This window comes from Pseudonaja textilis, chromosome 11 (assembly GCF_049901715.1).
Source record: "Pseudonaja textilis isolate UNSWEBS1 chromosome 11, rPseTex1.2, whole genome shotgun sequence".
Classification (NCBI taxonomy): Eukaryota; Metazoa; Chordata; class Lepidosauria; order Squamata; family Elapidae; genus Pseudonaja; species Pseudonaja textilis.
Genome location: NC_142000.1, coordinates 1159611 through 1184233, shown reverse-complemented (window position 1 = coordinate 1184233; position 24623 = coordinate 1159611). Strand labels below are relative to the sequence as shown.

Below are 24623 nucleotides of genomic sequence, written 5' to 3'. Positions count from 1 at the left end.
AGGTTATGGGTCCAGAAGCACCAGTAGTATTTTTTTTGAGATAAAGGTTTCCTCATGAGCCCGAGAGAGGTTGAGGACTATCGGTTTGCAAAGACAGCACGATGCTCTCTAGTATGGAAATGGGAGGAAGATTTTCTGTGGCTCCTTAATGAGACTAATTATCTGTCCTGGAACCTAAAGATGGAGATGTTTCTGTGGAGGGAGGATTTGGGGACAGTTGTTAGCAATCCTCCAGCGGATCTCAGTGAAGTGGGGCAAAGACAAAGGAAAAAGCACTCGCCAGCATAAATTAAATGAAATTAAAGAGAAGCATTGTTATGTCCTCGGGGCTGACACCAGTTCCCCATCAGGTCCGCAATTCCTGCGGGGGCGTTCTTAGTCCCCATTGGCTGGCTCCCTTCGACAGTCGGCTATAAAAGCCGGCTGCTAGGTTGAGCCAGCTGCTGTTCGCTGGTAGGTCTGCTGTTAGCTGCAGACGCGACAGCCCCTTTATTCCCTGAATAAAGCGTGTTATGAGTAATGCTCTGGTGTGGCCTCCCTCCTTTTCCGAACTTAACATTGGCGACGAGGGTGGGATCTGGCCAACCAGCAGCAATACAAGAGCTGAATGTCACGAACCTGAAGCGCTGAGCCGTAGCCGCGTCGCTGAGAGCTCGGTCAGCCAAATTCAAATGGAAGCGAAGCGGAGCGTGTAGCCGCTCAAGAACACAAATGAGCTACAAGAGAATAGGGCACTGAGAGCCTCAGTCGCCCAGCAGTATTCTAGCAATTGTGCCAGAATTCCGTGTAGCGAAGCCCCAGCGCGACGCTCACGACCGCTGAAATCTAGGCGCAAAATTCAAATCGCTGTCAGCGCGCAGCTGCAGCCATTGCCGCTTCGCCCTTGTAAGGGCGCGAATTTCAAACAGTCAGTTATAACGTCTGTTCCCAGCCACCAAGGGCTGCAGAGAGCGAGAAACCCAGAGAGATTCCACGAGCTGAATCACTAGACCGAAATAGCACTGCGAGCCGCAGCTGCTACCTGTACAACCCAGAGAGAATTCAAAAGCTGAACACTCGTCAAATAGCACTACGAACGGTAGCTGTTATCTTTTCCAGGGCCTGTATCCCCAGTGAGACTTGTTTTGCCTGCCGCAAACTGAACCAGACATGAATACAAATCCGGCGTTCCCGCCATTTAAGCCAGACGAAGATAAATGGGACTCTTACAAAAACCGATTTAACCATTATATTGACGCTGTGGGTCTGGCCGACGCTACAGACAACAAAAAGAAGTCATTCTTCCTGAGCTATTGTGGGGCCACCGTATTTGACACAGCAACAGCACTGCTCGCCCCAAGAGAACTCAAGAATGTCCCATGGTCTGAGCTGTTGGAGACCCTCTCCAATCATTATTCGCGAAACCGTCGCAGATCGCGAGGACGCTTCGCCTTCGCATGAGGAAGCAAGCGGATGGAGAAACCATAAACCAATATATGGCAGCCCTCAGAACCGCAGCCCTACACTGCGAATTTAAAGGCTACCTTGATGACATGCTCCTGGACCAACTTGTCTGTGGGGTCAAAGATACGAGGCTTCAGAGGCGGGTGTTGGCAAGGAAGGACCTCAACCTCGCACAAGCCATCAAAGAAGCCCTGGCTGCAGAGTTGGCAATACAGTCAGCGGCTGAAATACAGGGAAGCACCCCCAAAACTAACCCAGTCACTGTGCATTCCGAGAAGGCAGTGAACGAAGAAGAGCCTATCGAGCAATCTGAGGTGCACCGTCTCAAGCCAGTTAAGCAGCCACAGGTAGGGACTAGACCGAGAGAAGGCAACGCACCTAGGCACACCCAGCTGTGCCTCTCCTGTGGGGGTCCCCATGCCAGGGCAACGTGCAGGTTCAAAACTGCCACCTGCAACAACTGCAGCAGAAGAGGACACATCGCCAGGGTGTGCCAGGCAGCGCATGTGGCTCCACAAAAGCCACCATCTTACGCCCCCCCGGGGCCATCCAGGCAAGTAGAAAATTGTTTTACATGCTATCAAGCTAACCATACCTTCTTAACACCAAATAAAATTAAACTCCCCATTCATTTAGAAGGTAAACCCTGCCTAATGGAGGTCGATACCGGGTCAGCGCTCTCGATTATTTCATGGAGCACACTCAAGAAAGTACGTCCCAGCCTGTCCAGAAAGCAGCTGCAGAAGAGTCGCCTGTCCTTGCGAGACTACCAAGGGAAGAACATTCCAGTAATCGGAACAGGCAAGTTCCTAGTAAAATTCAGAACCTTTAAAGGCCACCTGCCATTAGTGGTAGTTGATGGTGCCCTTCCCAGTCTTTTGGGGTTGGATTGGTTCCCCTTTCTTGGCCTTAGCTTAATGGGGGTACATGCTGTCTCGTCCTCCGACACCGACTCACTTTTCTCTGATTACGCTGACGTTTTCAGCGATGAATTAGGGTGCTACAAGGGCACACCTATTTCATTCTCAGTAGACCCCCAGGCAGTTCCCATCCACTTGAAGCTGCGAAGAGTGCCATTCGCTCTGCGCTCTAAGCTGGATGCGGAACTAGACAAATTGTTAAAACAAGGGGTAATCGAACCCACGGATTTTGCTAAGTGGGAGACACCTATTGTCACACCCCTTAAAAAAGACGGTAGTATAAGAATGTGTTCAGACTACAAGACCACAATAAATCGCTATCTACAGACTAGCGCATACCCAGTGCCAGTAATCCAGCACTTACTGCACACATTCGAACCCGGAACGATATTCGCCAAATTGGATATGTCACAGGCATACCAACAGTTTCCTGTGGACAACCAAACGGCCGAATTACAAACCATTGTTACCCACAGAGGGGCCTTCCGATGCAAGCGCCTCCAATTTGGTGTGAGTGTCGCCCCGGGCATATTCCAGTCGTTAATGGAACGGATCCTGCAGGGTCTCCCTGGCGTGGTTCCGTACTTTGATGACATCTTGGTTTCAGCCCGGGACAGAACACAGCTTTTTCTCAGAGTCAGAGGGGTTTTGGACAGATTCAGGCAGCATGGCCTCAAACTAAAAAAAGAAAAATGCACCATAGCCACTGGGCAGGTGGACTTTCTTGGGTACCGAATAGACGCCTCTGGCATCCACCCAGTAGAGTCAAAGGTTAAAGCCATTCACGAGGCACCCACTCCCTCTTCCAAACCAGAACTACAAGCCTTCCTAGGCCTGCTGAATTTCTATGCGTCATTTCTGCCGCACAAGGCATCAGTGGCAGAACCACTGCACAGACTCTTAGATAAAAATGTTCCATGGCACTGGGGACCTAAAGAGGAATACGCTTTCAGGGCAGTCAAGTCACTCCTCACTTCAGACGCTGTACTGATCCAATTCAACCAGAATCTACCGCTAGTTTTGGCAGCAGATGCTTCACCTTTTGGGATTGGGTCTGTATTAAGTCATAGACTACCCAACGGGTCCGAAGCCCCAATCGCGTTCTTCTCCAGAACATTTTCAACGACAGAACGCAATTATAGCCAAATCGACAAAGAGGCCCTAGCTGCCGTAGCCGCGGTTAAAAAATTCCATGAATTTCTGTTCGGGCACAACTTCGAACTGGTTACAGATCACAAACCGCTGCTGGGACTTCTCTCCGGAGAGAAGCAAACACCGCAAGTCTTGTCCCCCCGAATGACAAGATGGACCTTATTCCTGGCAGCATATTCATACAAGTTAGTTCACCGTCCAGGAAAAAATCTCAGCCATGCCGACGCCCTCAGCCGATGCCCGCTACCAACGCCCGTGGAGGATCCGGCCCCAGTCCACGCCATTTTTGACACCAGTGAGTTCAGAATTCCAGTCACTGTGAGAGACATTGCCTTCCAATCCAGGAAGGACAGACTGATCGCCCAGGTCCTGGACTGGGTACGGAAGGGGTGGCCGGGTAGTAACCCTTCTAACGAATTTTCACCCTTTAAAGTCCACCAACAGGAACTTTCCAGTTACAGGGTTGTCTGCTATGGGGGACCAGAGTTGTCATTCCGGAATCACTACGCAGACCCGTCCTGAAGGCATTGCACGAGGGCACCTGGCATTGTACGAATGAAGGCGTTGGCACGGAGCTATGTATGGTGGCCGGGCATGGACGGCGAAATTGCGAAATGGGTAAGCTCCTGCCGTCCCTGTCAAGAATCCGGCCAGCGCCCCCAGTCACCCCCCACCAAATGGGAAAGCGCCAACGCACCATGGTCTCGTCTACATGTTGACCTGGCCGGCCCATTCCATGGCAAGACGTTCCTAATAGTAGTAGATTCATTTTCTAAATGGATCGATGTGGCACTCCTACTCTCAACCACCACGCGAGCGATCGCCCAAGCACTGACTCGTTTGTTCGTCACACACGGTCTCCCGGACACTATTGTGTCAGATAACGGTCCTCAATTTACGCCCACGGACTTCAGCCGGTATGTCGCCAACCTGGGCATCCGGCACATCCTAACGCTCCCTTTCACCCCTCGAGCAATGGGTTGGCTGAAAGAGCGGTCAGAACAACCAAAGAGGCCCTCGCCAGGTTCACCCAAGATGATTGGCACTCCAGACTCTCTAGATTCCTTATAAGCCAACACTCGACCCCTTGCACAGTCACAAACAAGTCTCCGGCAGAGTTACTGATGGGCAGACGCTTAAGGACAATACTAGACAGACTGCACCCTCACTATTGCCCAGACACACCCATTGGATCTAACAGTAGGGTCAGGAGTTTTGTCTTACAGGATCGAGTCTTCACCAGGAATTACGCGGGAGACCCGTTATGGGTACCTGGCAGGATCGTGGCCATCACGGGGCCCAGATCGTACCACGTCCAGTTAGAAGACGGGCGCATTTGGCGGAGACACCTGGACCAGTTGAGGAACCGGCAGGATGAGCACGCCACCACCGATCCAGAGGCCACGGCAACATTCCAGGCACCGCATCCAGCACCTGGCTGGGACACGCAGAGTGACCTGTCTCCACCAACCGAACCGAGGGAGCAGACGGCTGACCGTGACTATCCTACAGAGCCACCAACCGTCCCCAGCAGTTCCTCTTCCGCACCGGGAGACCGAAGCGATTCGACAATCCAGCCGGCAACCGGCGAGCAAGATCGGGTGGCTGGACAGCTCCCAATGGACCAAACCCCCGCTGTCCCGAACTTTGTGCCACCCAATCCTGCAACCGAACTACGGCGGTCAGAACGGCAACACAAACCGCCTTCATACCTTAAAGACTATTCATGTTCGTATCTGGGGGGAAGGGGTGTTATGTCCTCGGGGCTGACACCAGTTCCCCATCAGGTCCGCAATTCCTGCGGGGGCGTTCTTAGTCCCCATTGGCTGGCTCCCTTCGACAGTCGGCTATAAAAGCCGGCTGCTAGGTTGAGCCAGCTGCTGTTCGCTGGTAGGTCTGCTGTTAGCTGCAGACGCGACAGCCCCTTTATTCCCTGAATAAAGCGTGTTATGAGTAATGCTCTGGTGTGGCCTCCCTCCTTTTCCGAACTTAACAAGCATCTTGTGCCCTCTACTCCACGCTGTACATTTCTGCTCCCTATCTGAACAGCAGGAGCAGCTGATGAAACTCGAAACTGAGCTCTTTAGAGGCATTAAAACAAAGATGAGATGGGTGTGCTATCATCTAGGTGAAGGTGAAGATGACAGTATCAACTTACCTGTAAAACCCGAGAATGCCCAAGCGGTATTGGATTGCCACCACCACTACATTTTCGTAAGCAGACAAAACAGACCCATCATATGTGGACGCTGCGCCTATCACAAGTCCTCCACCGTGGATCCAGACCATCACCTGGAAGCCAAATGTAACAGGGCAATGGAAGTGACTGTCTGGAAGATGAGAACTGACTTAAATGTAGACAACTGAGAGATTTAGTGTACAAAATGGAATAAGCGTAGATTTAGATGCAATATCAATAAACAATATTGAATGCCACTGTCAGGATTCCTGCACTTAACCCCATTTAAATCACGAGCCTTGAGACAAACTTCCAAAACTTCAAAAGGATTTATTGAGAGTTAAAAGGTCTGGCACTGCCTGGGTGTAGCAGACTCTGAGACACATCATTCATTGTCACCCTTGACCCTGATTTTCCCCCCACCCCTGGGTGTATCATAATTCATATTCTCCAATGGGACACACCCATAGCCCAGAGTCATCCATCATGCTCTCCAGTTAGAACTTTGCACGGCAGAAACTTCAGTCACCCAGAAACTATCTTTGAAAACATCTTTGAACACATTTATTGGATGCAGTTTCGATTTTGCAAGCGGCCACATTGTTCCCCCCTCCCTTTCTGTTGGCAACTCCAAAAAGACCAGAGAAATATTTTATGAGTTGACAGCTACTTGATTTCACCTTAGGCTGCGGGACCAAATCAGACCTAGAAACAAGAAAGCTGTACTGCCTAGCCGAGTAATCGCTTACCGGTAACTGCTCTGCCTTATCAGAGTGGGCTGGCACGTAGATGTTCAGGTACAAGCAGTCCTCCGTGACGCGCAAGGAGATCCTTTGCCCTGTGTTGCCAAAGGCATCCGAGAGAGCTTGTCCCACCAGGGGATCCTGCAGGCACCTTGTAGAGACCAAGCAAAAGCACGTGAGGCATTGTCTAAGCCGGTGGGGGTCCCCGGCTTTTCTGACCTGGTGCGCTCACCACTTGCACAAGTGGAGCTTCTTGTGCATGTGAGAGTGCCCGCCACTTGCACACAGGGAGTTGCACGCACGTTCACCTGCCGCTTTTGCACGGTCTGATTCTGAATGGGACACAGCCCAGTACTGGGCCATGATTGGGGGTTGGGGATCCCTGTTTAAGCTTTTCTGCCTTTGAAATAATTCCTGTAACACATTTTTATTAGTTTATCAAAATATAAAATACACAGAGAAATTTTAAAAAGTAATAGAAAACTAGGAGGTGGGGAAGGAAAAAGAAATTATGGTGTAAAGAGGAAAAAGAAAGAAAAAGGCATGGATTCCCAACTCTCCTTAGCATAGTAGAAGATAACATTACAACCTCAACTTTTTACTTTTACACAACAGTATATACTAGCCATTTCTACAGCAACACACCTATGTAATCAACAAAAACAAAGTTTCATATTTTTTTTCATTGCAAGCACGGAAGCAATTTCCAAATATAAGCAAAATTAAATATATACCCAGTTTTGGATAAAAGAGTCAGTCTGACCATCTCTGCTTCCCCTTGCTGTGGGTGTTACTATATGCTTCTGTTTACTGATTAATAAACTGTTGTAATTATATTAAAAGAATCCCTATATTATTTCAATTGTTTTAACCCTAAAGGGAGAAAACCCTTCTTCAAGTTTTGATATTTTACAAACTTTAAAAATCACTCAACCATTATATATAAAGGGGGAAAAAACTCTTCATTTTAAACAAAAAACACAAAACTACATTAAAGCTTTCATTCAATTATATATATCATACCAATAAAAATTCATTTAACTCAAATTTAGCTCATTATTTATATCTCTCCCTGAAGTTCATTGAGTGAAATCTTTTTCTTCTCTTATTTGCAAATTTGATCAATTATATTTTACAAACTTTGGGAATTATTCAACATTACATAAAATGACAGAAAACATATATTTACAAACTCATTTTATAAATACAAAACTACCTTTTATTAAGTGTTGTACCTTATGATTCTTTTTTTTTATAAACAAGTTTTATTGGTTTTTAAAGACAAACAAAAACAAACAAAACATAAAAACATCCAACTTTCTTTCATAAATGTACAAGCAGTGTGTCGGTTGGTTTACAAATTTTTTGTGCATCCATTTCATAATCTCAATTACAATTACATTGCATAATAACTCATATTATCAATCAAAAATTGAATACCCTAGTATCATTATTAATCAATCATTTGACTATAATTTTGTTCATTCATATTTTGCAAGATAACTATAATTTACTTAGTTGATTTTATAACAATTCATATAATCCTCCCAAATCTATCCTAAAAACATTTTATAGATATGATAACTAAAAAAGAAATACATCTTTATATATTCATTATTTTCTAAAATTCTACATATTCTATTATTGTATTTTATTATGTAACTTCTTTGTTTGATTAGATTAGATTCTTGACTCTTGATGAATATATCTTTTCTTTTATGTACACCAAGAGCATTTGCACCAAGACAAATTCCTTGTGTGTCCAATCACACTTGGCCAATAAAGAATTCTATTCTGTTCTGTTCTGTTCTACTCTATTCTATTCTATTCTATTCTTTGAGCTTTCTTTCAATAAATATATCGAACTTATAAAAATCCATCCTAACTTAAATCATTAGTAGAATAGTAGATAGTAGAATTCTTTATTGGCCAAGTGTGATTGGACAGACAGGGAAATGGTCTTGATGCAAACGCTCTCATTATACATAAAAGATACATTCATCAAGAGTCAAGTATCATAAGGTACAACACTTAATGATAGTCATAGGGTACAATAAGAATCAAATCATACTAGGAAACAGTCAGAAAAGCAAAACAATAACAAGAAACAAAATCAGGGCTGGAAGACGGGAGCTCCTTGGCTTTTTTCCAAGAAAAAAACAAATGTTCAATTTGATCTTTTCCTGTTAAAAAAGCCAAGGAGCTCCACACTTCCATCCCTCATTTTGTTTCTTGTTATTGTTTTGCTTTTCTGAAACTAACCTGGGCACAACTGGGATAGTCGACACATTTGGGAAAGGGGAACTTTTACAAGAAAGAGAGTTTGCTCAGACTGCCAGCCAGATGTTCATAAATACTAATGGATGTGTGAGAAGATTGCTGCTGAAAAGGTTGGCAAGTTATCGCTTGTATGGGTGGGGACAAAGGGAATTTTGTTGATGTATCATCCATGGAATAAAATATAGGTCAACCTCAAGATGATGGCACTGGCAGGGATCTTTTTAAAAGGTTGGGATCTGGAAAAAAACCCTGCAATCATATCCCCTCCCCCAATTTGCCACCCAGGAAACTCAAGTTTCATGAAGAAATAAAGTGAATGGACGCTCTTTCCCCCGCTATAACCCTTTGGCAATCCTTCTGGGTGACCACCTAAGAGCCATAGGCTTTTCTAGATGGCTAACAGCCATCACTCCAGGATCAGATGCAGAGAGGGAAGCACCGTCTCTGGCTTGCAAAAGCTCTTGACTTACATGGGAGGGTAAGAGGTTGCATCTCTGACGCCAGTCCAGGGTTCTGCCAGTTGTGGAGGGGAAAACCGCAAAGATCCAACCGGGGGTTTTGCGTAGGGAATTCCGAGGAAAACTTCCACATCCCTCTCAGCTCCTCTCACCCTGATTCGCTGTCCTTGGAGTTCTCCATTTGTGGTGAGGACCCGGGGAGGGCACTTGTGATTAAGAAGGCCAGCCAGAGACCTCACTGGCTTTCCTGCACAGGAGATAAGAGAGTTGCACCGTGTATGGTCTTATAGAGTTCGTTGGGGCTGGGCTGTCAACCTTTTTCTTGGAAAGCTCCACTATAGTTTTCATGTTTGTTTGCTTAAAAAAAAAATAAACTCCAAAATAGAGTGGTTGAAAGAAACATAACGGTTGCTTTGGAGGAATGTAGAATACTGTGTGTGTCAGTGGTGGGATTCCAATTTTTTTACTACTGGTTCTGTGGGCGTGGCTTGGTGGGCGTGGCAGGAGAAGGAGACCATAAAATCTCCAGTCAGAGGTGGGATTTATGCCGGTCCTTTGAACTACTCAAAATTCTGCTACCAGTTCTCCAGAACTGGTCAGAACATGCTGAAGGCCACCTCTGGGGTGTGTTCTGTATTTATGAATGTAAAATGAGAGCCATGATTCCTCTTCTACTTAAATAAAATCTACCCTAGAGCAGGAGTCTCCAACCTTGGCCACTTTTACTGGAAATCAAGTGACAGCATCAAAAGATGAGAATTTATGCGTGGAAATCACATATACAAATTGATGGCAACGTTCTCACTTACACTAGTTCGAATGGTCCATCCAATCGAAAATGTGTATAATGTCGTGTGGGGCATCTTCAGGTGGTGATGCAGACATCTGGCCAGTGACCTTGAACTGGTTTGATAAAGAGCTGCAGTTGCCCAGTAAGCAGCAAATAAGAATAAACAATAAAGTTTTCCCCAAGTTATACAGTTCATTCTCTAAGACCTCCAGCACTCTTCCCCTCCCCCCACAAAGCCCAATTGATTTACCCTCCCCCCTTACTATGGCAGCCCAAAGGATAATGAAAGAAAGGAGTCTTGAAGGCTGACACCTGGCAGACTTCAACTCCCAGCTGGCTGAGGAATTCTGGGAGTTGAAGTCCACCAGGCTTAAAGTGGCCAAGCTTGGAGGCCCTGTCCCAGAGCATCATCAACAGATGAAAACGCCCAGTTGCCACCAGTCAGACAGGAAGGGAGCACTGCTTCCCCCCCCCCGCCCCCCAAGAAGAAAGACTGAAGCAAGTAACCCCAATTAGCCATCTCTTCCACAAGAGCAGATAAGTAGAGACAAAGGGGGCAAGGGAGAGCCAGTCCTTCATTCTCTCTACCCCTAACCTAACAGCACCTTTCGGTCAGGAAGCCAAGAGAGGCCAAAGTCTCTACATTGCAGACTCCAGCTAGTGTGATCCACAAAATCTGCCCCTCAGATGTCACCACAAATCCATGGCTGCACTTACACATGACTGTCACGCCAAACTGCAGCTGGGGCCCACCTAGTTCTTGAGTTGTATAGCTCCAGATCCAAAGCAGAAGAGACGTCGGGCGACTTCCTGGCCTTCACTTCTCCTCCTGTAACAGTCTCATTTTTTCTGGGCTCACATAAATTGCCTGCACTCAAAAAATGTGCATTTGTGTTAAGGGGGTGATGAAACTAAACTTTCAGACCAGGCTGCTGCTTCCTTAGCACCTGTTTAACCAGTGGGGGGATTCAGCTGGTTTGCACCTGTTTGGCTGAACTGCTTGTGCTGTTCAGAGAACCAGATGAAAATAAAGTGCAAAAGAGATTTTTCTTCTTCTCTCTCTCTCTTCAGTTCATAGCTCCAGGCAGACAGCCAAGAACCACTTAAAAGGCTATTTAGTTGGGATAACAAAACCGCAGGAATGCAGCTGGCTCATGCCTTGAATCAAGTTAATAAACAACAGAAACTGACAAGGTTAGGGCAGGGAAACACCCAGAAAACCCACCAATCATCTATCTATTTGATATTTGATGATCCAAACTCTGTCAAGGATCTTGGAGTACTCATCTCAAATGACCTAAGTGCAAGAGCCCACTGTAACTACATAGCCAAAAAGGCATTAAGAGTTGTTAACCTAATCCTATGTAGCTTTTTCTCTGGTAATATCACACTTCTAACTAGGGCATACAAAACATTTGCCAGACCAATACTTGAATATAGCTCATCAGTCTGGAACCCACATTACGTATCTGATATTAACACAGTTGAGAAAGTCCAGAAATATTTCACAAGAAGAGTTCTCCGTTCCTCTACTCGTTGCAGAATACCTTATGCCACCAGACTTGAAATTCTAGACCTAGAAATCCTGGAACTATGCCACCTTCGGTCCGATCTAAGTATAGTATATAAAATCATACATTGCAATGTCCTACCTGTCAATGAATATTTCAGCTCCAACCATAACAATACAAGAGCACACAATAGATACAAACTCAAGGTAAACTGCACCAAACTTGATTGCAGGAAATACGACTTCAGCCACAGAGTGGTCAATGTCTGGAATACTCTCCCTGACTCTGTGGTTTCTTCCCCAAACCTCAAAAACTTTAACCTCAGACTGTCTACCATTGACCTCACCCCTTTCCCAAGAGGTCTGCAGGGGGTGTGCATAAGCGCACCAATGTGCCTACCGCCCTGACCTATTGTTTCTTTAATGTTTCTTATATGTACTCATTTCTTGTATTCATAACTATGTTTTTACTTATACCTATTATCTTGTAAGCAATTGACAAAACAAATAAATAAATAAATAATATAAATCTAGAGATGGGATTAACCTCTTCCCTTCAGGAAGAAGGACAAGATTACAAACATTTTCATCATAAATGTTATTAAGTAATATGATCAGCAGATACTCCTGGAGTTCCCCAAGACCTTTTGTAGCTGCTGTAGTCTTGGCTACTCTTTGCTTCTTCGGGGAGGAGGGAGGATACAGGAGGGGACAACGATGCAACTTGACCATGCAGGCCCTGAATGTAATGCAGGTGCGGTCCAGCCAGCTGTATTGCTTCTGCTGTGAAGCACCCAATTTAGAACACAGAGACCATAGAATAATAGAGTTGGAAGGGACCTTGGAGGTCTTCTAGTCCAACTCTCTGTTCGAGCAGGGGACCCTATATCATTTCAGACCCATCTCTTTTTAAAAGCCTCTAGTGATGGGGCACCCACAACTTCTGAGGGGAAGCTATTCCACTGGTGGATTGGTCTCACCCTTAGGAAATTTCTCCTTAGTCCCAGGTTGCTTCTCTCTTTGGTTAGTTTCCATCCATTGTTTCTTGTCCTGCCTTTTGATGCTTTGGAAAATAGGTGGACTCCCTCATTTTTGTAGGAGTGGCTCAACTGTTGGAACAGTGCTATTTTATTGTGAGTTGGAGAGATGTTTGGCAAAATTGATTAGATGAAAAAGGCATGATTGAACTTGCTTTTTAAATCCTGTTATCACTTTTCGAGATAAAAAGTGAAAGATCATTAAAAAGATCGCCAATATTGTAGAGCCGGGACAATTTTTGCACTGTCAGTTGGAAAGAATCTCAAAATTTCCAATGGAAATCGCACCTAAAAGAGGCCGGGATGACTTTCCTGTCTGTCTGTGGTTGACTAGGTTGTGCCACTTTGATGAAAGGTGGGGGTTTTAGCTCTCTTCTCCCTGAGATCCTCTACTTTTTGCACCCTGGTGCCTCCACCTTTCTGTCTTAATGTAGCTGCTTAGTGATTTCTGCTGCCATTGCCTGTCAGTCACGTGGATCTGTTTGTCGCAGCGAGCGACCGGTCCGTTGTTCCGTCGGCGTTCTTTCGCTGCCTATGGAATTCCCCGCAGGGAAGAGGTTTAGAGGGACCCTCGCAAGGGTGAATACCAATAACAGACACCAGACATCCGATTGTTTTCATAGGAGGGAGCACATCACACCTAGGGCAGATGGAATGACCCAGGCAGCAGCAGCAGCAGCAGCCCCGAGTGCTTTGCACAAACCTCATTTATTATCCTCTTTCAAGCGGGTGGGGGAGCACCCAGGGGGTAGCAGAGTTTTACCTTATATGGAAGAAGATCATAAACAAAGAACAAAGAACAAAGTATGTGATAGTTTGCAAGCTTGCAAGTATGCTTATCATACTGAGCTAACGTGTCCTGGGATGGAAAGTAACAACAGTCAGTGTTTCGTGATCATATTGAAACATTTTGCAGTTGGCTAAAACAAGGTCATTAGATACGTGCAAACATCCCTGTATCCGTGTTTGACAATGTCTGCTTAATGGTGGAATAGCTACATCTGTTTACTTGATGTTTTCCCACATAATCCTGGCATGTGAGACAGGTAAAAATTTCACAGGCTATGCTATCATTGCGGATTAAACCAAAAAGTAGAGAAAAATAAATTGGATAAAAATGAAACAAATGCAGTAGTGTAAGGCATGTGACAAGCAGTCAGCGCTCCTTCTCTTTTAGAAGGTCACCATTCTCATAAATGATTTATTTATTTTGTTAGAAGTTTATCCTGTCTTTATTACTTTATAAGGAATTCTAAGTGGAGAACTTATCTAATATTCCTTCCTCCTCTTAGTTTCCCCATAACCACAATCTAAGAAGTGGTTTGGGCTGGGAGTGAGTGACTGGTCAAATTTTAAAATTGTTATTGAAATTCCTATCAAACAAGATTAAATACATTTTTGTTTTAGCATTGGGATGCATTTAGACATACAGGTAGGGATGAGCAGCTCAACCATTAAGTGAAGCAGTCACAAGATGAAACTTCAAGTGAGTTTATGATGTTACTTCAGCTTTCTTTTGTTTTACAGATCATTCCAGGTCATTTCATTGTATGAAAGGTCATTCATACAAGGATTTGCCATAAGGTTACTTCTTCATCATTATCAAAAGTGCAAATGGTATCTAAATGAGGCAGTTACTGAATGAGGACAACCAATGCAACTCAAAAGGAATACATTTAGCAGTTAATTTATCAACTAGCTTTAAAAATAAACATGGCTGTCAGTCTAAAAATGCTTTGGATTTGGGAAAGACTTCTGTGCCAGAGCTGGAAGTGGATTTTCATAGCTCTACAACATCGTGCAACTACTGACTAGGAGATTCAAATTTGACAGAAATAAGAGGTATAATTCATCTTCTCTGCATTAGGAGGCAGGCAATGCAAAGGAAGAAGGAGAGATTGTCACAGCCCGACTTGGTCCAACTTTCGAAAGCTCCAGCTCCTTTTGAGAATGTTATTATCAGATGAAAGGTCTTTTGTGGCTCATTCCCAGAAGCCCTGACCCTCTGGGGAGGAGGTCCTGCTGGAAGGAGAGGCTATGGAAAAGCTCCCTTCAGGTGAGGGAGACGAAGGGAGAACAAGGCGTCTTTCATTAGTCTTTGATCTCCGAATTTAATGTTGAAAACTGCAATCAGGCAGATGCTCTTCTACACAAGTCTATATTTTTCATCAAGGGACTGCACATTGACAAAAACAGGATTTAGTTTTCCAAATCAATGCCACAAAACGTTGTGGGAGCATCATCGCTTGAGACTTTCAAGAAGAGGTTGGACTGTCATTTGTCAGAAATGGTGTAGGGTCTCCTGCTTAGGTGGGGGGGAGGGGTTGGACTAGATAACCTAAAAGGTCTCTTCCAACTCTGGTTATCTGTCCTAGGGTCTTGTGATTGCCCAAGGCAGATTTTATTGTCATGAGAGGTTCTCCATTTTTGATTGCTGCAAGAGGATCAAATCTTTTCAAATTTTGTAACCTTACCTTCATCTGCCAGAAATAGGCCCCAAAAGTCCAGGAAGAAGAAGAGCCACCAGACCAGCTTCATTTCAGCTTAGTGCTCAGAGCTTGCAATACAAGTTCAAGGGAGAGTGAAAACTAATAAGCAGGAATGCTTATGCAACCTTTAACTTCTCAGTGTTAAATTTCAAGGGGAGCATGTTGCATCTAGTGCCTCTGTATCCTATTTCTGAGATCGTCCTTTTTTCCCTCCCACATTACTGGGTTGTGCTCTATTTTATAAAATGGCTTACTGAAGTCTAAGTAAATTATATCATATTTCTCTTGTTCATTAATTTTGCCACATTGTCTGGCATAATCTGTTTTTTACAAACTCATGTTGGCTTCTGGTTATGACTTTTGTTTGCCTTTAGGTATTCACAGGTTTGTTGAAAATTTGGAATTCTGAGTTTTTACATTTTTTTTCATTTTGATTTTTGAATTCTGGGATTTGCTGGACAACTGGAATTTTGTGACCCATGAAAGGCTGAATGAAACCAGTTGTATTTAATGAAGAGTTTGAAAAGTTTTGAGCTGTAGTTGGCAGTTGGGCAGAATTCCAGCCAAAGGGTTGATCTTATAAGGAAAAAAAATCAATAAAAGGGAAATTATGAATGTTTATTCAATTTGTGACTTCTCAAGTTGATCTTTGTTCTGTCTGCTCAAGCATAACACTGTGGAAAGGGAACTTCATGAGGACAGTGGTGACACCCAAGCAGAAAAAAGCCCAAAGGCAACACCAGGCCAGCCATAAAACAAACTTGCATAAGAAAAGAGATTTAATAAAAGGTATTGAAAGAAGCCCCCTAGACAAATAATTAAAGTTAGGACCAAATCCCTTACAGAAGAAAGGCCATGCCAAATCAGCAAAACAAATAGAACAAAAGACACATAGCAGACAGGAGATTGCCACTAAACAGATATAAGAAATGAAACTAATAATCCAATCAAACCACCCCGCAGAGTTTACCCTCTGACGGAAATGGAGACAACCCCCCCTGACAGGATTTAAGCACTCACACACAAAAGGAGGACAGGTATAAAAATCAGGAGTTTATTACACAAAGCTGGCTAGCCCCGGGAATGCAGACTTCTTGCTATCTCTTGCCTTCCTGAAAATTAAAGCAAACTTGCTTCCAAATAGCTGTCTGTCTGTGTCCTTACTCTGAAAGCACTCCCAGCAGGAAAAAAAGAACCCTTGGAAGAAAGGCATTTGCAAGCCTTTCAACAACACAATAGGACTTTGGTCTCCAAGATTTATTATGAGTTTGCAACCCCAGATCAAGCATATGTGGGCATCTTTAGTAACCCTCCACAGGTAGGACTTTGAAAACAAAGAACATAGGACAACAGGATTAGAAGGGACCTTGGAGGTCTTCAAGTCCAACTGCCTGTGCGAGCAGAAGACCCCTTACCATACCAGACAAATGGTTGTCCAATCTCTTCCTGAAATTCTCCAATGATGGAGCGCCCCTAATTTGAGACAAAAGACAAAATGCTAAATTTATATGGTAATTAAGCAACAAGAAACCATAGGTGTATGTGAATATAGCTGATTACAGAGAAACCCAAAGACAAAGATAAGTGGATCAGATTTGTGCTCTGTAGCAACAGAACTTTCCACCGCCAGCCTTTCTAATCTGTTCCATTTACAACTAACGATACGGACCTGCCTCAGCATGACTCTTGAAACCGGTAGTTGTCACAAGGAACTTTGACAGCAGAGAAGTCAGGCAGAACCTGAGGTTCCCACACAAAGCATTAAGCTATTCTTCCCAGTTCAAAATCCAACCCCACTTCACCAATCCACTGGCAACCAATACAGTTCCGCAGAGATGTTTTGAAAACTCCAAGGCGTTAGCTTGATAGCAGTTCATCCCCAGGACCCAGTGACCTTGGAGTCAGGCTAGAATCGGCTGGGTGGAAATCCACCTTGTCTCAGAGATAGCCCTAAATCTAGACAACTTTAACCACAGGTACAGCAAAAGCGAAAGCATCGAAATAACCCAGCTCTGACAGCCTCCTCCCCACCACCATCCATTGGAATGGCAGTGCCCTATAGGGGATGTGACACTGATTCAGACAATGGAATATAATGTGGAAACTATTTCTCTTTAAAGTCTGCTTCCTTGCTAAATATGTACTGCTACAGTTTACTGGGCTTTACATACCTTGCAATCTTCAGGAACCCCATACTAAAACATTTATAAATATTCAGATGAAATTATACCACAATGTTATGGTATATATCGCTATAGAGAATCTGAATGTGGCATATGTGGTGCATCGAAAAGAATGGGGTTTTGGACATGGTGTATCGCTTGATTAAAATGTCAGCTCAGGGTGTGGCTGCTGAATGATTTTGTGTCAGGAATCATTAGGAACTGCTACCTAAGCCCTGGAGTGCCCCTGTGGTCTGACTGCTGTTCTGGTCCTTCACCAGAGAAAGAGGAGATGGTAGGGGGAGCTGGAAGGGGGCAGCCAAATGATGAGAAAGGGGCAGAAGCTGCCCCTGGGCAAAAGATGGCAGGGGAGGGTGGTCTGGAGCTACAGGTGGGTATGATGGAAGTGGGTGAGAACTTGTTGCATCAATGAGGTCATGATGGCTCCCAGTTGCCAAGGAAAGCTGGCAGGGCTCAAAGGCTGTTCTGCTTCTTCAGCTGCTCAACAGCCTTGTCTTTAACAAGGCCCAACAAACGCCAGAGGTCAAGCTTCTGGCTCATCCGGTTCCAGAACTGGTTTTTCTACAACATTACTCTAATAAAGAAACATTCCTAAAATTTTTGGCCTTTTGAGATGTCATTAGATTATTATTCAACAGAACCGGAGTGTTGAAACTTCCTGCCAGATTTCTCCTTGTCTTGCTGGAATTTGGAATGCCAAAATTGAACAAGCATCGGTCTTTTTTCCTCCCCCTAAATTAAAGAAAACGAAAATGCTTTAATAAACAGTGAAACGAAGGGGAAAGGTTCTATCTTACAACAAAGCAACGGAATCATTCCTAAGGCAGCAAGTTTGTCAAACAGGAAGATGGAGCAAGTACTAATGTAAACATTTTGGGGAAACTACAGCATATGCCTTAAAGCTGTAGTGGGTTTGGGTGATCCAGCTGGAACTCTGCTGCTCAGAGTTGAGCAACTAGAGTTTCGGGCTCTGGGGGTGTCTCCGTGCTGGACCTCTTTCCAGCTGCAGCCACCAAAGACTTGTCATCTGTCCCCCCGTCTCTCCCGCATGTCTCACATGGTTCTCTGTCTCCCACAGCTTCTTGGAAGCCCAAAAGTAGCACCAACAAGATATTTTCTTAGAAAGAATATATAGTAGATTTCAGTTACCCAATCCAGTTGGGGGTTAAATTGAAATTTCAATGGATGAAAATTTTAATGGAAATTTTAATGGATGAAAAATAGATCTTTGAATGTTCCTAGTAAAAAGGAGTTCTTCAGTAGGAGAGTTATGGGGTTAAATTCTATGTGAAAGGTCAGGATAGCTCTTGGGTTGGTATGTGGAAATTCTAGAAAAACATATTTCAAAAAGACCATCCTGGATTTCCTTTTTGAAAGATCACAGGTTCATGTTTAACTATGAGAGCAAATTAAAAGCATTATCTGACTCTCATTATATTGCAATACCTCATTTTTAATAAGGCATTACAATATAATCAGTCTGTTTCATTTTTATTATATTCTGGTGGCATTTCTAAACACACTCAAAGTCTCTATTTCCGCAATTAGAATATTACTGAATACACCTGAATAACATCCAGTATTTGAAAACACTCATATTCAAGCACTTTATTTGCAAAGTCTCATTTTCTCAAGCTTTCTGAAATCCTTTTCAACTGTTTATTTCCAGAAAATTTCACCTGTGTCATAAAATATCCATAAAGAATCTGCGTGTGTGAAACTGTAAACTAGAATTTTTGGTTTTGTTATTGGCAGGGCCAGATATTTGTGAGGGCTATTGTGACAAGACCAATTTATTGATCCATAGGTTGTAGCACCATAGTCTTCAGCTGCCTGGAAAATTCAATGGGGAGACATAAGGTTCGATACCAGCCTCTGGTCTCTTCTATGTGATCCCAGGAGACCTCAGTTCTACAGGCTTGCTTCTTTGAATTCAAAGCTGGGCTTGGAGTCACTTTTTTAAAAATTAAGAACTTGGATGGATTCTTGTCCCAAATGTAAATTGCCCAGAGGTGGAGCACAGGTGAAGCCTTTTCTGATCCATTAAGAACCCTTCCTACGAAAGCTCCTCTGACCGCTTAGCCATCTCTGGAGGTTTTCTGCCTTCCAAAGGACCTTCTGGAACCCTCTCAATTCTCCGCCAGAGATCTTCAATTCACACTGGCAAACTTAGATTATGGTTTGCCTAAGGTTCTGAAAAACATAACTAGCCTGAAGAGTGATAGATAGAAAACAACCTCTGACATTAAGAAATGGCCTTCATTGTGTGGTGGAGGAAAAAGTGTCTTCATCCAAGCAGAAACTACAAGCAAAGCTGATCCAAGGGAGGAATGTAGGGGCATCTAACAGATGACACGCTTGCAAATGTCGGGCTGAGAATGGGGGAGGGGGCTGCTCAAGCAGCTTAATGGAGTTTCCACATGAAGAGCGATGCAGATGACCAAGCTGAGCCCAAGTGGGGGAGGGGAAGCACGTCAGCAGTCTGGAATCCCTTCGGCCCAAAAGAGATTTAAATCCGGCCCTCCTTGAGTTCCATGGACTCTTGTCTACCTCCAATTTGCTCTGACCATTAGGAGTTCAGATTCTTGTTTAGTGGTAAGCATGGAATAAATTTGTATTCATTTGAACAACCTGGTTTCTGTTTTTTTGCACCTGATAGTACTCTTCATCCAAAGAGCTAGTCCTCCTTGGAAACAAGATGGAAAACAGGATATTTTTGAGAGAAATATTTTGTATTTCTAGGGCTGAAAACACCTTTTTTAAAGGAAAGGGAATGGGTGGGTGGGGGAGTTGTTCCAGAGCAGTTTTATTTTTCATTCCTTATTGGTGCTTAAAGACAGTTGGATTATTTTTCCAATTGATCAAAATCACATCGCATCCTCAACCTCTGAATTAGGAGCAGCTTTATAAATCTTACATACTCATCTGACTATGGAACATATCCAAACACACAAAACAAAACCAGGGTTAAAACTAATCAGTTCAACCCAGAAGCATGATTTCCCCCCCCTCCATTTTGACTGCTTTCCAATCACAAGATGTTGTTATGGGATCTGCATGTCTTCAATTGAATCAAAGTGAATCAAACTGCAACTCTTACACTGTAAAAACATATGGACTACACAACTCAGGGCAAAGCAATAGATGCAATCTCCATAGACTTCTGTAAAGCCTTTGATTCAGTGGTACACAACAAACTACTCCTAAAACTAAAATCTTACGGTATCTCTGGACACCTGCATAACTGGATAGAAGCATTCCTGTCAAACAGACAAGAAATGGTCAAAATTGGGAGCGTCCTATCAAATTCTGTACCTGTCAATAGTGGTGTCCCCCAAGGCAGAGTTCTAGGACCAACTCTTCATACTCTATGTGATCATATTAAGAGCAACTGTGTTCTCTTCACTGATGATGTAAAGCTATTCAACACCACCAACAATACTGCTACCCTTCACAAAGACCTCGACTATGTATCAGAATGATCAAACAAATGGCAACTTCAAATCTCAACAAATAAATGCTCTGTCTTACATATTGGCAAAAAAAAGTCAAGAAATGGTCAAAATTGGGAGTGTCCTATCAAATTCTGTACCTGTCAATAGTGGTGTCCCCCAAGGCAGTGTTCTAGGACCAACTCTCTTCATACTCTACATAAATGACCTCTGTGATCATATTAAGAGCAACTGCGTTCTTTTCGCTGATGATGTAAAGCTGTTCAATACCACAGACAATACTGCTACCCTTCAAGAAGATCTTGACTGTGTATCAGAATGGTCAAACAAATGGCAACTTCAAATCTCAACAAATAAATGCTCTGTCTTACATATTGGCAAAAAAAATCCGAAAATAAAATACAAGCTGAATAGTCAAGATCTTGTTGATGATCCAAGCTCTGTAAAGGACCTTGGAATACTCACCTCTAATGATCTAAGTGCTAGTGCCCACTGCAACTACATAGCCAAAAAGGCATTAAGAGTTGTTAACTTAATCTTACGTAGCTTTTTCTCTGGTAATATCACACTACTAACTAGAGCATACAAAACATTTGCTAGACCAATACTCGAATACAGCTCATCAGTCTGGAACCCACATTACGTATCTGATATTAGCACAATTGAGAAAGTCCAGAAATATTTCACAAGAAGAGTTCTCCACTCCTCTACTCGTTGTAGAATACCTTATGCCACCAGACTTGAAATTCTAGAACTAGAAAACCTTGAATTACGCCGTCTTCGGTCTGATTTAAGCATGGTATATAAAATCATACATTGCAATGTCCTACCTGTCAATGAATACTTCAGCTTCAACCATAACAACACAAGAGCACACAACAGATACAAACTCAAGGTTAACCGCACCAAGCTTGATTGCAGGAAATATGACTTCAGCAACAGAGTGATCAATCTCTGGAATACTCTACCCGACTCTGTAGCTTCTTCCCCAAACCCCAAAAACTTTAACCTTAGACTGTCTACTATTGACCTCACCCCTTTCCTAAGAGGTCTGTAGGGGGCATGCATAAGTGCACCAACGTGCCTACCATCCCTGTCCTATTGTTTCTTTTATTTTTCTTTTATTTTTCTTATATGTACCCATTTCATGTATTCATAACTATGTATACACTTATACTTATTATCTTGTAAACAATTGACAAATAAAATAAAATAAAAATAAAATATAAATGCTCTGTCCTACATATTGGCAAAAAAAATCAGAAAATAAAATACAGGCTGAATAGTCAATACCTTGTTGATGATCCAAACTCTGTCAAGGATCTTGGAGTACTCATCTCAAATGACCTAAGTGCAAGAGCCCACTGTAACTACATAGCCAAAAAGGCATTAAGAGTTGTTAACCTAATCTTACGTAGCTTTTTCATTGGTAATATCACACTTCTAACTAGGGCATGCAAAACATTTGTCAGACCAATACTTGAATACAGCTCATCAGTCTGGAACCCACATTATGTATCTGATATTAACACAGTTGAGAAAGTCCAGAAATATTTTACCAGAAGAGTTCTCCACTTCTCTACTCGTTGCAGAATACCTTATGTCACCAGACTTGAAATTCTAGTCCTAGAAAACCTGGAACTACGCCACCTTCGGTCCAATCTAAGTATAGTATATAAAAGCATGCATTGCAATGCCCTCCCTGTCAATGAATACTTCAGCTTCAACCATAACAAGACAAGAGCAAACAATAGATACAAACTCAAGTTAATCGCACCAAACTTGATTGCAGGAGATACGACTTCAGCAACAGAGGGGTCAATGTCTGGAATACTCTACCTGACTCTGTGTTTTTTTCCCTAAACCTCAAAAACTTTAATGTTAGACTGTCTACTATTGACCTCACCCTTTTCCTAAGAGGTCTGTAGAGGGCGTGCATAAGCGCACCAACGTGCCTACCGTCCCTGTCCTATTGTTTCTTTTTATTTTTCTTATATGTACCCATTTGATGTGTTCATAACTGTGTATATACTTACACCTATTATCTTGTAAGCAATTGACAAATCAAAATTAATAAATAAAATAAAATAAAAAATGACTCTGGAAACAGGCTTGAGTCCATTTCTTTCCTTAGCTTCCCTTTTCTATGTTCTAGGGGATTCTTCAATTGTTCTTCCTGCTTTGGGAGAAAAAATAAGTGATCCAGACCTGATGTTCAAAGTTCTCCAATATACCAACTGAAGGAAACATATTATTGATAATTTTAAAATGAATTATTGATATTGAGCTCCCCAAAGTGGACAGGTGTGATAAGTAGGTGCTTTGGGTTGGGGTGGGCATTGAGAGAGAAAAGGAAGGAGGGGACTCCTCCATGTAGAGGAGCTACTTCTGCATCTTCCAAGACTTTGCACACAAGACCTGGGATAGAAGCCCAATTCTTCCTGACCCACTAAGCACCCTCCCTCCTCCTGAAGCTCCGCCTGATTCCATGGGACTGGAACAGGGTGGGGGTGGTCAGGGAGCAGAGCAGCAGTGGCATCCCCGATCCCTACTTAACCAGGTATGCTGGGGGGGGGGACAACACAGCACCCAGGTCAAATGGAGAATAGGGAGCTTGTGGTGAGTTTGCCCATGTGCTACCCATGACCGATGGGAGAGCCATGGAACAGAATGGCCAGCTTCTCCCCCAGGCTCCATCTTCTTAGGGATTCGGGGTTGGGTGTGTACACTTAGGTCTAAGAAAAAAAATGGAAAGAAATGCTGCCGCCCAGTTCTGGGCCTCTAGCCGCACCTGGTGCAACACACACCCACACACCCACGATGCAGCATCCTTGGTGGCCCACCAGAGAGGGGCCCTTTCGGCGTGCAAACCAAGTTACAGGGGCAAAACAGGCCCCTCTATTTCCAGTTCACTTTCCCCAGGAAAAGGGCGGTGATAGAAGCCTTTGGTGCTTTGGTGTCATAAACCAGAGGTCTCCAATCTTGGCAACTTGAAGCTTTGCTGGCTGGGAAATTCTGGGAGTTGAAGTCCTTCAGGCTTTAAGTTGCCAAGGTTGGAGACCCCTGTCCTAAATGGCCCACCTCGGTTCCAGGGAGAGCCAGGCAGCCATTCCTTGGGTAGAGAGCAAGGCAGGTGCTTGTGGAGAGTCTCAGCCATCTGGGTCACGGTTCTCCCAAAGGCGCTTTTTTTTTTCCAGGAGGCAGTTTTTCTTTCTGTTTTTCCCTTTGAAGAGGTTTTGCTTCTCATTTAAGAAGCTTCTTCAGCTCTGACAGGATGGTGGGGAATGGAAGGATTTATGCTCCTTGCAGAGAGCCGGTCATTTGCATCCTTTATAGAGAGTTATTGAGGCCATTTGGAGGTTTATCTGTGTCTTCAGGGTCACCTGAGTGGTGCAAATGGTTCCTGTAGTCTGCAATTTTTCTCTCTCTGGAAATCCATTCCTACTCCCACACCATTCCAAGGGTGTTCATCCCAAATTGTATAGCTAAAAGTCTGTAAAGATTCTCAGTTATCTAGGTCAGGGTGTCCCAAAGGTGCTTTTTTTCCAGGAGGCAGCGGGACTTTCTGGTTTTATTTCTTTGAAGAGGTTTCGCTCCTCATCCAAGAAACTTTTTCAGTTCTGACAGGATGGCGGGGAAGAGTGGAAGAAGCTTCTTGGATGAGGAGCGAAAGCTCTTCAAAGAAAAACAATCCAGAAAGTCCCGCTGCCTCCTGGAAAAAAAGCACCTTTGGGACAACGAGGCAGAAGCGATGGGGGAAGGGCGCTGTTTCTAAAGACCGGGGCTCCTCTGTGGCCGTGCGGGGAGGGGTCAACGCCTCAGGGCGGGAAGGCTCCTTCTAGCGCAGCGCCCCTGCAAGCGAGGCGACCGCTTCGCTTCCCCCGCCGCTTCTTTGCTCAACGACCCTCCACACCGGCAGGGGCGCTGTTCCAACATCACCCCCCCCCCCCGGCCATTCCCGCCAGCCAATCCGAAGCCTTATTTCCT

General features: G+C 44.0%; 1 protein-coding gene across 1 annotated transcript in view; it reads right to left on the bottom strand.

Moving 5' to 3' along the window:
* Positions 1–9375, bottom strand: part of LOC113445341 (fatty acyl-CoA hydrolase precursor, medium chain-like) — a 28584-nt gene extending 19209 nt beyond the window's left edge. The window contains exons 1-3 of the mRNA XM_026714465.2: positions 9188–9375; positions 6444–6588; positions 5674–5807 (exon numbers count right to left, since the gene is read on the bottom strand). Of these exons, the coding sequence (XP_026570250.1) occupies positions 5674–5807; positions 6444–6588; positions 9188–9189 (281 nt within the window). The 5' untranslated portion in view covers positions 9190–9375. The remainder of the gene's footprint in view (positions 1–5673; positions 5808–6443; positions 6589–9187) is intronic.
* Positions 9376–24623: the final 15248 nt, after the last annotated feature.